This window comes from Oncorhynchus mykiss, chromosome 30, assembly GCF_057628025.1.
Source record: "Oncorhynchus mykiss isolate SJ-2025 chromosome 30, ASM5762802v1, whole genome shotgun sequence".
Classification (NCBI taxonomy): Eukaryota; Metazoa; Chordata; class Actinopteri; order Salmoniformes; family Salmonidae; genus Oncorhynchus; species Oncorhynchus mykiss.
The window spans coordinates 11442365-11454550 of record NC_143051.1 but is presented as its reverse complement, the minus strand read 5'-3'; the positions used below and the strand labels follow the sequence as shown (position 1 = coordinate 11454550).

The window sequence follows — 12186 nt, the reverse complement described above, 5'->3', positions numbered from 1 at the left end:
ACTCCGTTTAGAGGCCTTGTGATTCATATAAATGTACATTATAGCAGATGAAGAGGATGTCTCTTTTAGATTTCACAGTGGTAACCCCACTCAATAATTCAAATTCAATCAGGGGTTGAAGATGTAGACGAGCGATCAAAGACAACATTCAGCTTCACTTGGTGGGAAACGCTGCACTAGTCCACATCATCATCATCATCATCATGAGTCATGACCTAACCTCAGCAAAGGAATAATGCATATTAAATGGGAAATGGTTCAACAAAAAACAACTTCCTTTGTCAGTTCGTTCAGAGCGCAGCAATACAACACGTTCAGACGCTAGCTATTATGACCACCTCTCAGCAACTGTTTGCTCTATCAAATGTTGGATTGTTGCCGTCTTGGGACAAAACTGCCTTGTAACAGAGATTCTTAATCTCAGTGTGATCACCTGTATAAAAGGATAGAAACATGTTTGGTTGACTCACCACTGACTTTGACGGGAGGACTCCTGACCAGCGGACTGCTGGACAGACTGGTCAGAACCATGGCAGCTGTCACCTTCTCCATGTCCACTTCCTCCTCTGACTTCCTGTTAAAACAACACCAACAAACAGAGAATATTACTGGGCATGAAAACACAACAACACCAAACCGATAATGTGGCTGAGTCCAAAACGGCATCATATACAGCTCTGGCCCATGTGGCTCAGTTGGTAGAGTAGGGCGCTTGCAATGCCAGAGTTTGTCGGTTCGATTCCCACAGGGCACTCACTACTGTAACTCACTCTGGATAAGAGCATCTTATGTGGTACTACATAGTGGCACTACATTGGTACTGTGGCACTACATAGGTACTGTGGCACTACATAGGTACTGTGGCACTACATAGGTACTGTGGCACTACATAGGTACTGTGGCACTACATAGGTACTGTGGTACTACATAGGTACTGTGGCACTACATAGGTACTGTGGCACTACATAGGTACTGTGGCACTACATAGGTACTGTGGTACTACATAGGTACTGTGGTACTACATAGGTACTGTGGTACTACATAGGTACTGTGGCACTACATAGGTACTGTGGTACTACATAGGTACTGTGGCATTACATAGGTACTGTGGCACTACATAGGTACTGTGGCACTACATAGGTACTGTGGCACTACATAGGTACTGTGGCACTACATAGGTACTGTGGCACTACATAGGTACTGTGGCAATACATAGGTACTGTGGTAATACATAGGTACTGTGGCACTACATAGGTACTGTGGTAATACATAGGTACTGTGGCACTACACACACACGCAGTACTCCCAACAGAACTCTGAGAAACAAAGGTCAGTTTGATTGCTGAACGGTGCTGTGATCAGTGTGGCATTGATGCTACATTCTAAAACACATTGTCAGTGTTCGAGGCTGAAGGCTTTGCTTTAATAGGGGCCAGTATCCAATAATGAAAGCATCAAACTATACCAATCAACTAAGCACACTAACAACCCTGCAGAAGACCAAACCCCGGTCTGCTGAGCCCCACGACATTATGAACCCATTGAGCTAAAGCCTAGATGTGGTTCAAACCAACAACCACAGCTGGAGAGGGTATATGTTGACAGACAGAACCAGACCTGAAGAGAGACAGACCTGAAGAGAGACAGACCTGAAGAGAGACAGACCTGAAGAGAGACAGACCTGAAGAGAGACAGACCTGAAGACAGACAGACCTGAAGAGAGACAGACCTGAAGAGAGACAGTCAGACAGACAGACGTGCTATCAACTTTCTTGTGGCTGACTGACTGTTAAAGTCTAGAAGACAAAGTAGTAGCCTGGTAGGGTTGGAGGGGTGTTGGGAGAAAGTCAATCCAAGAGAGAGAGGGGGTGGGGGAGAAGAGGGAGAGAGAGAAACCAATACCTGCACTCCTTCCCACTCCCCAGACATCTGTGATTGTCTTTAATGATTTAATGAGGAGCCACCATGCAGCCTGCACCCTCCTCCCCCTCCGTTCCCCGTCCTAGCATGTTTCTAGTTTAAAACAAGGACACGAATGACACTAGTTTCTTAGATCCTTTCCACTCATCTAAAATGAGAAGAGTAGAGAGGAGCTCCATCTGAGAGTTGAGAGGAACTCCATCTGACAGTAGAGAGGAGCTCCATCTGAGTAGAGAGGAGCTCCATCCGTGTAGAGAGGAGCTCCATCTGAGTAGAGAGGAGCTCCATCTGAGAGTAGAGATGAGCTCCATCTGAGAGTAGAGAGGAGCTCCATCTGAGGTGTAGAGAGGAGCTCCATCCGTGTAGAGAGGAGCTCCATCTGAGAGTAGAGAGGAGCTCCATCTGAGAGGAGAGAGGAGCTCCATCTGAGAGGAGAGAGGAGCTCCATCTGAGAGTAGAGAGGAGCTCCATCTGAGAGGAGAGAGGAGCTCCATCTGAGCGTAGAGAGGAGCTCCATCTGAGAGTAGAGAGGAGCTCCATCTGAGAGGAGAGAGGAGCTCCATCTGAGAGTAGAGAGGAGCTCCATCTGAGAGGAGAGAGGAGCTCCATCTGAGAGGAGAGAGGAGCTCCATCTGAGAGTAGAGAGGAGCTCCATCTGAGAGTAGAGAGGAGCTCCATCTGAGAGGAGAGAGGAGCTCCATCTGAGAGGAGAGAGGAGCTCCATCTGAGAGTAGAGAGGAGCTCCATCTGAGAGTAGAGAGGAGCTCCATCTGAGAGTAGAGAGGAGCTCCATCTGAGAGTAGAGAGGAGCTCCATCTGAGAGTAGAGAGGAGCTCCATCTGAGAGGAGAGAGGAGCTCCATCTGAGTAGAGAGGAGCTCCATCTGAGAGTAGAGAGGAGCTCCATCTGAGTAGAGAGGAGCTCCATCTGAGTAGAGAGGAGGGGTGGGGGGGGGTCCAACGGAGGGGTGGGGGGTGGGGGTCCAGTGGTGGGGTAGAGGGGGGGTCTAGTGAAAGGATAGAGTGTAGATGGGCTCACCAGTCTCTCTGATGTGGGCATATAGCAGGGAGGCTCATCGTTTATTACAGTCCCTGGCCTACGACGCTCACTTCCTCCTGAATAATGGACTATAAATCACAAACCTCGTGCAAACCCACAGAGCCTCCTATCACCATGAAGGACACTAAACAGAGCCTTCTATCACCATGAAGGACATTAAACAGAGCCTCCTATCAGACACAATGGGATTCTTCTCTTCTACAGGATGCAGAGATGTGTTCTAGATAAAGACGATGTGTTCTAGATAAAGACGATGTGTTCTAGATAAAGACGATGTGTTCTAGATAAAGATGATGTGTTCTAGATAAAGATGATGTGTTCTAGATAAAGACGATGTGTTCTAGATAAAGATGATGTGTTCTAGATAAAGACGATGTGTTCTAGATAAAGACGATGTGTTCTAGATAAAGACGATGTGTTCTAGATAAAGATGATGTGTTCTAGATAAAGACGATGTGTTCTAGATCAAGACGATGTGTTCTAGATAAAGATGATGTGTTCTAGATAAAGACGATGTGTTCTAGATCAAGACGATGTGTTCTAGATAAAGACGATGTGTTCTAGATAAAGACGATGTGTTCTAGATCAAGACAATGTGTTCTAGATAAAGATGATGTGTTCTAGATAAAGACGATGTGTTCCAGATAAAGACGATGTGTTCTAGATAAAGACGATGTGTTCATCTCAGGGCCGTGGATAATAACAAGAGAGAGAAATCAATACCTGCCCTCCTTCCCACTCCCCAGACATCTGTGATTGTGTCTTTAATGATATAATGAGGAGCCACCCTGCAGTCTGCACCCTCCTCCATTCCCTGTCCCAGAGACAGACAGAGACGGAGGCAGAGCGGGAGAGAGAGAGAGAGAGAGAGCTAGAGAGCGAGAGAGAGCTAGAGAGGGCTAGAGAGAGAGAGAGAGCGTGAGAGAGAGAGCGAGAGAGCGAGAGAGGGAGAGCGAGAGAGGGAGAGCGAGAGAGAGAGCACGAGAGAGAGAGAGAGAGAGAGAGCGAGAGAGAGAGCGAGAGAGGGAGAGCGAGAGAGGGAGAGCGAGAGAGAGAGAGAGAGAGAGCGCGAGAAAGAGAGAGAGAGAGAGAGAGCGAGAGAAAGAGAGAGAGAGAGAGAGCGAGAGAGAGCGCGAGAGGGAGAGAGAGCGAGAGAAAGAGAGAGAGCGAGAGAAAGCGAGAGAGAGCGAGCGAGAGAGAGAGAGCGAGCGAGAGAGATCGAGAGAGAGAGCGAGCGTGCGAGAGAGCGAGAGAGAGAGAGAGCGAGAGAGAGCGAGAGAGAGCGAGAGAGAAAGAAATATGAGCATGTTTTTTCCTGTGTAAAACTTTCACAGCCAACAAGAAGTGAAACTCATAGCCTTGGGGATTTAAATATCTTTCAACGTTTATCTTTCAACGTGCTGCTGAATGTTAGCTAGCTCTCCAGAACTGAAATACAGCGTACTGAGCAGACAGACAGATGGGACACAGACTACACAGACAAACCCTAGCCCATGTAAACGCTTCAGTTTCTCTTTGAAAGAACTGCAGGCTAGGATGATTCATGTGATGGTTAGCAGTAAATTACACTTCGATTATCATCAGTATATTTTCTCCTTCGGGGGAAGAGCGGTCAACAGACCACTCCACAGAGAAAACACATTTCCAAAAGCAGAAATGTCTGTTTCACCAGAGTAAGAATGAATCCAGGGACGATGGCTGTATGTGGTAATACCCACAAGCTATTACTGTACAGCTAGAGGACCAGAGGGTTACTGTAGGTCAGTCTGGGAGAAGCTTGAGGAGCCCCGACCATCACACAGTGTCTGGCAGCCGGCCAAATCCTCCCTCCCTCCTCCGCTCGCTCACGTGTGAGCGCACACACACACACACAAACACACGGCACCCTATTTCCAACACAGAACAATACTTTGGACCAGAGGCCTATGGACTCTCATCAAAAGTAGCTCATTATATAGGAACTAGGCTTCCATTATGACACAGCCATAGAGTAGACCAACACAGAGCTCCACTGAGACGTAGCCATAGAGTAGACCAACACAGAGCTCCACTGTGGCGTAGCCATAGAGTAGACCAACACAGAGCTCCACTGTGACGTAGCCATACAGTAGACCAGCACAGAGCTCCACTGAGACGTAGCCATAGAGTAGACCAACACAGAGCTCCACTGTGACGTAGCCATAGAGTAGACCAACACAGAGCTCCACTGTGACGTAGCCATAGAGTAGACCAACACAGAGCTCCACTGTGACGTAGCCATAGAGTAGACCAACACAGAGCTCCACTGTGACGTAGCCATAGAGTAGACCAACACAGAGCTCCACTGAGACGTAGCCATAGAGTAGACCAACACAGAACTCCACTGTGACGTAGCCATAGAGTAGACCAACACAGAGCTCCACTGTGACGTAGCCATAGAGTAGACCAACACAGAGCTCCACTGTGACGTAGCCATAGAGTAGACCAACACAGACACACAGAGCTCCACTGTGACGTAGCCATAGAGTAGACCAACACAGACACACAGAGCTCCACTGTGACGTAGCCATAGAGTAGACCAACACAGACACACAGAGCTCCACTGTGACGTAGCCATAGAGTAGACCAACACAGACACACAGAGCTCCACTGTGACGTAGCCATAGAGTAGACCAACACAGACACACAGAGCTCCACCCTGGCTGTCGGACTGGTGTATCACATGTGACTGCCTACGGATGGATTCTGGGTTCTAACTATTAAACTTGAAATTGAGTTAATTATCAGGTGTTCTATTGAAATATTGAGTGCTATGGTTTAGAGGGTCTACACCCAAAGTTAATGGTTATCTGTAGGAGGAAGGTATATCTAGGGGGTGCAATTAAACTTGGAATGTACTGAGTGTAGGGAAAGCGATCATATGTGACAGGCATTGATAAGTGGAGAGAGTCATGGACTGGTGATGAAGGGGTGGGGGGGGGGGTGGGGGGGGTCAGTTCAGGTCACGTTAAGGGAGAAGGAAAAGTTTAATGCCCGTATCACTTAGTATCTTTAATGCTAGGCAGGAAACTATGTTCAGCAAGAATCAGGAGACTCCACCCAAAGTGGGAAACATATACCTCCTCTATTGTAAACATGTTTTGGTTGATTCAGCTGTTCGATCCTTTGGGAAGAATAAACTTGGTTTAATATTTCACAGTGTCAGTCGAGTTCTTACTCTGGTAATTACAACCTAACACTACTAACCCTTATGCTGTTCTCTGTCTCACTCTCTCTAGTTCTGTCTGTGGCTTATATATGTATATATGTATCTTTATCCCTCTGTGAGTGTTTCTCTCTCTAGCTGTTTCTCTTTCTCCATTGTCTTATTCGGTCTGTTGATGTATTTTCTCTCTCAATGTTTCCCTCTCGCTCACTCACACTCTCTGAAGGTGATGTATCCCGTAACGGCCAACAGAAAATGGGAGATTTCCATTTTCACAGGCCACAGAAACCTTGGAGAAAAAGGCCCACCCACCCAACTGTGCTCTTTGACCCAAATATCCCAACTCCGGCTAGAGCTGCTGCGCACAACTCTTTTTAGACAGAGCAGGTGGTGGTGCGATCACACTACTTCCTCTCACTGAGAGAGGGAGAGAGACAGAAAGAGAAAGATAATGAGACAGAGAGAAAGAGACAGAGAGCGAGAGAAACAGAAAGAGACAGAGAGAAAGAGAGATCGAGACAGCGAGCAAGAGAGACAGAAGGGAAAGAGAGACAGAGAGCGAGACAGAGACAAAGGGGGGAGACAGAGAGAGAGAGAGAGGGAGACAGAGAGAGAGGGAGGGAGACAGAGAGGGAGAGGGGAGACAGAGAGAGAGAGAGAGAGGGAGACAGAGAGAGAGAGAGGGAGACAGAGAGAGCGAGAGAGAGACACAGAGAGAGAGAGAGAGACACAGAGAGAGAGACACAGAGAGAGAGAGAGAGAGACACAGAGAGAGAGAGAGAGAGAGACACAGAGAGAGAGAGAGAGAGAGAGAGAGAGAGAGAGAGAGAGAGAGAGAGAGAGAGAGAGAGAGAGAGAGAGAGAGAGAGAGAGAGAGAGAGAGAGAGAAAGAGCATTGTGAGGCTAAAAGCAATATGGGCATGTTTTTCATTCAATTTCCTGTGTGATCTCCACATCTTTTTATTTGAGGAAGTGTGTTTAGCGGTGTGTTTTTGAGGGTGTGTGTGTGTGCCTGTGTGTGTGTGTGTGTACAGTCTACTCTAGTTACAGAAGTCTACAGAGATGGAAAGAGAGAGAAAACACTACTTAGTTCCCCTGATAGATCACACTAGGGGGGTTGAGGCAGTGGGGTTAGGAGGTGGGTTGAGGCGGGGGGATTAGGTGGGGGGTTAGGAGGGGGTTTGAGGTGGTGGGGTTAGGAGGGGGTTGAGGCGGTGGGGTTAGGAGGGGGTTGAGGCGGTGGGGTTAGGAGGGGGGTTCAGGCGGGGGGGTTAGGAGGGGGGGTTAGGCGGGGGGATTAAGAGGGGGTTTGAGGTGGTGGGGTTAGGAGGGGGGTTGAGGTGGTGGGGTTAGGAGGGGGTTGAGGTGGTGGGGTTAGGAGGGGGTTTGAGGTGGTGGGGTTAGGAGGGGGTTGAGGCGGTGGGGTTAGGAGGGGAGGGGTTGAGGTGGTGGGGTTAGGAGGGGAGGGGGTTCAGGCGGGGGGATTAGGAGGGGGTTGAGGCGGGGGGATTAGGAGGGGGTTGAGGCGGTGGGGTTAGGAGGGGGGTTGAGGTGGTGGGGTTAGGAGGGGGTTTGAGGTGGTGGGGTTAGGAGGGGTTGAGGCGGTGGGGTTAGGAGGGGAGGGGTTGAGGCGGTGGGGTTAGGAGGGGAGGGGTTGAGGTGGTGGGGTTAGGAGGGGAGGGGTTGAGGCGGTGGGGTTAGGAGGGGGGGGGGGGTTGAGGCGGTGGGGTTAGGAGGGGGGCTGAGGCGGTGGGGTTAGGAGGGGGGGGTTGAGGCGGTGGGGTTAGGAGGGGGGGGTTGAGGCGGCGGGGTTAGGAGGGGGAGGTTGAGGCGGTGGGGTTAGGAGGGGAGGGGTTGAGGTGGTGGGGTTAGGAGGGGGGGGGGTTGAGGCGGTGGGGTTAGGAGGGGAGGGGTTGAGGTGGCGGGGTTAGGAGGGGAGGGGTTGAGGCGGCGGGGTTAGGAGGGGGAGGTTGAGGCGGTGGGGTTAGGAGGGGGGGGTTGAGGCGGTGGGGTTAGGAGGGGGAGGTTGAGGCGGTGGGGTTAGGAGGGGGGGGCTGAGGCGGTGGGGTTAGGAGGGGGGGGTTGAGGCGGCGGGGTTAGGAGGGGGAGGTTGAGGCGGTGGGGTGTGAACGTTTATCTGATCTGGAGTGGACTACATTTTAATTTCAATTATTCGCTAGGATGAGTAACACATGCAATCCACCACCAATTTTCTAATGAAAACAAGTTCTTGATATATTATTTATGGAACAACGTTTTCATGATTCATATTTATTCCCTTTCATCAATAACAGCTTCTACACATGAGACCGGGGGGGGGGAGACAGTGTGTCACTGTCCAATGTCACCCCTGGACATGGCCATCTAGGAAGGAGCTTACTCAATAATAATGTTACTACAGACAGCTAGCTCTGTCTATGCTTTTCCTACAAAATGTTCATCTGATATTATAGGTAGCTAATTGATTGGAGGTTCAAGCTAGCTCACCCAAAGCAGGCATTTCTCCTCCTCGCTGGTCTGCAGATGCATGACTACATGATCATGATGTTGTTGCTGTAACATTTAAAATGGGCATTGCACTAGAACAACAATAACAACTAGCTATCGATATCATATAGACATTTTCAGAAAAAGCAGCTCATAGCAAATCAATAAAATGAACATCCTTGCCTTGGTTCGACATTTAAATCTCGCTATCTAAAGTAAGATAGAATCTGAGAGATCTCACCTTTTCATCTCCGTAGTAATTTTCTGTCATCTCGTCTGGGTTACTGCAACACCCTGATTGAAGCAACTGCACATCTAATCTTCTCCCCCATATACCCTCTCGATTCTACAGGGAGCTAGCCTCTTCTCCTCAAAACAAACGCTAGCAAGCTAACTAACGTTAGCCAACTTGAGCAGAGATCTCAGCTTGTTAACTAACAATGCCAACCAACTACACGCCAAATATGTGACCCGTTTCAGGAAACTAGGCGTGTGTTGCGGGTCACTACTTCACACGAGAGCCGTTTGAACGCCTTCTGGAACATGTGAGCTTTCATGTGCCTTAATTACAAACTTGTATGCCATCTGTAAATACGAATAAAATTGTTAAGTTACCAGCCTAGTTGGTTTAGCCACAGACAAAGTGAGCAACCTTCCTGCTAGCTATGATTGGCTGAGATAATGAGTGGGCTGGACTTCCCGAGAGATTAGTTCAGATTGGTCTGCCATATAGCACGCTTCTCTCTATTTGAGCGGGTTAGTATGTGTAGGTAATCCTGTCTAACGCAGCTTATACAGTGGGGAGAACAAGTATTTGATACACTGCCAATTTTGCAGGTTTTTCTACTTACAAAGCATGTAGAGGTCTGTATTTTTTTTTATCATAGGTACACTTCAGCTGTGAGAGACGGAATCTAAAACAAAAATCCACAAAATCACATTGTATGATTTTTAAGTAATTCATTTGCAGTTTATTGCATGACATAAGTATTTGATACATCATCAAAGATTTTCTATTGGGTTCAGGTCTGGAGACTGGCTAGGCCACTCCAGGACCTTGAGATGCTTCTTACGGAGCCACTCCTTAGTTGCCCTGGCTGTGTGTTTCAGGCCATTGTCATACTGGAAGACCCAGCCACGACCCATCTTCAATGCTCTTACTGAGGGAAGGAGGCTGTTGACCAAGATCTCACGATACATGGCCCCATCCATCCTCCCCTCAATACGGTGCAGTCGTCCTGTCCCCTTTGCAGAAAAGCATCCCCAAAGAATGATGTTTCCACCTCCATGCTTCAGGGTCGGGATGGTGTTCTTGGGGTTGTACTCATCCTTCTTCTTCCTCCAAACACGGCGAGTGGAGTTTAGACCAAAAAGCTCTATTTTTGTCTCATCAGACCACATGACCTTCTCCCATTCCTCCTCTGGATCATCCAGATGGTCATTGGCAAACTTCAGACGGGCCTGGACATTCGCTGGCTTGAGCAGGGGGACCTTGCGTGCGCTGCAGGATTTTAATCCATGACGGCGTAGTGTGTTACTAATGGTTTTCTTTGAGGCTGTGGTCCCAGCTCTCTTCAGGTCATTGACCAGGTCCTGCCGTGTAGTTCTGGGCTGATCCCTCACCTTCCTCATGATCATTGATGCCCCACGGGATGACATCTTGCATGGAGCCCCAGACCGAGGGTGATTGACCGTCATCTTGAACTTCTTCGATTTTCTAATAATTGCGCCAACAGTTGTTGCCTTCTCACCAAGTTGCTTGCCTATTGTCCTGTAGCCCATCCCAGCCTTGCGCAGGTCTACAATTTTATCCCTGATGTCCTTACACAGCTCTCTGGTCTTGGCCATTGTGGAGAGGTTGGAGTCTGTTTGATTGAGTGTGTGGACAGGTGTCTTTTATACAGGTAACAAGTTCAAACAGGTGCAGTTAGTACAGGTAATGAGTGGAGAACAGGAGGGCTTCTTAAAAAAAACTAACAGGTCTGTGAGAGCCGGAATTCTTACTGGTTGGTAGGTGATCAAATACTTATGTCATGCAATAAAATGCACATTAATTAATTAAAAATCATACAATGTGATTTTCTGGATTTTTGTTTTAGATTCCGTCTCTCACAGTTGAAGTGTACCTATGATAAAAATTACAGACCTCTACACGCTTTGTAAGTAGGAAAACCTGCAAAATCGGCAGTGTATCAAATACTTGTTCTCCCCACTGTATATATATTGCATAGTGGAACTGCATAAATGTTGCTCTCCACTTTCTGGAGGACTGAGTTTTGAAATAAGTGGAATTAGAGTATGATAGCTAAGGAGATGGAGAAAACACAGGTTTCCTGATTACATCTTTAAACTAAAGATCAACCATGGCATCCGTGACAGGGAGAATAGTCCAACCATGATGTCTAGCTAGCTACATTTTCAGATATTACACGTTTCTAATTTTGACAAAGTCATTTTCTTTTCAAGTTAAAGTGTACTGTTAGCTAGCTAACATTAGCTGGCTGGCTCACTAGCTAACCTTGTGTGCAAGTATCCATTTCAATAGAATGTCACTGCGACAACTGTTAGACATAGCTGGTAAATTCGCTCTGGCGATCTACTCCAATTTTAGATCACAGGTAAGATAGTCTAGCTAGCTACATTTTCAGATATTACATTTCTAATTTTGACGAGGTCTTTTCATTTCAAGTTAAAATGTACTGTTAGCTAGCTAGCTAACATTAGCTGGCTGGCTCGCTAGTGTATGATCTTATTATTTGTATCTAAGAGCAATTTGCTTGGCTAGTTATAACCTAATGTTAGCTAGCTAACATTGAACCTGATTGGTTAGCTACTTGCAGATTCATGCAGGGTAGTAACATCATGAGTTGGGATTATGGTTCATTGTTTACCTAGCTAGCTAGCTACATGTCTTAACAAAAGACTCCACTATGCAAGTAACCATCTGGCCATCTACTCCTATTTCAAAGCACTCTCATCTGAGTGTGCCAGAGCGCAGAATAACTATTTATGAACGCTCAACACCCGTTGAATACGTAGGCAAAAAACAATAATTAAATTGTTGCCAGCAGCACAGTTACAGTCGCCAACACTCTCATTTGTGTCTGGAAGTAGCTAGCAAGCTAGCCAATGTTAGCCAGTTAGCTTGGGTGCTTGACTGCCATTGTATGGTCAGAACGCTCAGATCAAACCTCCTCATCGGCCAGTGCATCCAGTGTGCCCTCCGAGAGCGTGCCAGAGCGCAGAATAACTGATGAATTTACGAACGCTCAACACCTGTTGAATATGGCCGGTGTCAGTAAACATTGGCAAAAAAAGCATAATTAAATTGCTGCCACAGTTACAGTCACCAACGCTCTGGATAACATAAAAACAGCCAAGCCAGCTCTGCTAGGGCGAGTAAAATGGTCAGAGTGAGCTGTTCTCTCATTTGTGTCTAGTTAGCAAGTTAGCTTGGGTGTTTGACTGCTGTTAGTACAGAAAGCTCGGATCAACCCTTAAAGAGACTAAAGCTTGGGGTCGGGCTAAGAACGATG

At 47.6% G+C, this 12186-nt stretch overlaps 1 protein-coding gene across 1 annotated transcript in view; it reads right to left on the bottom strand.

Annotated features, from left to right (window-relative positions):
* The window catches only part of LOC110487927 (zinc finger protein 704), a 78090-nt gene that overhangs the window by 18207 nt on the left and 47697 nt on the right, over positions 1–12186 (bottom strand). The window contains exon 3 of the mRNA XM_021559844.3: positions 471–574. Within this exon, the coding sequence (XP_021415519.2) occupies positions 471–574 (104 nt within the window). The remainder of the gene's footprint in view (positions 1–470; positions 575–12186) is intronic.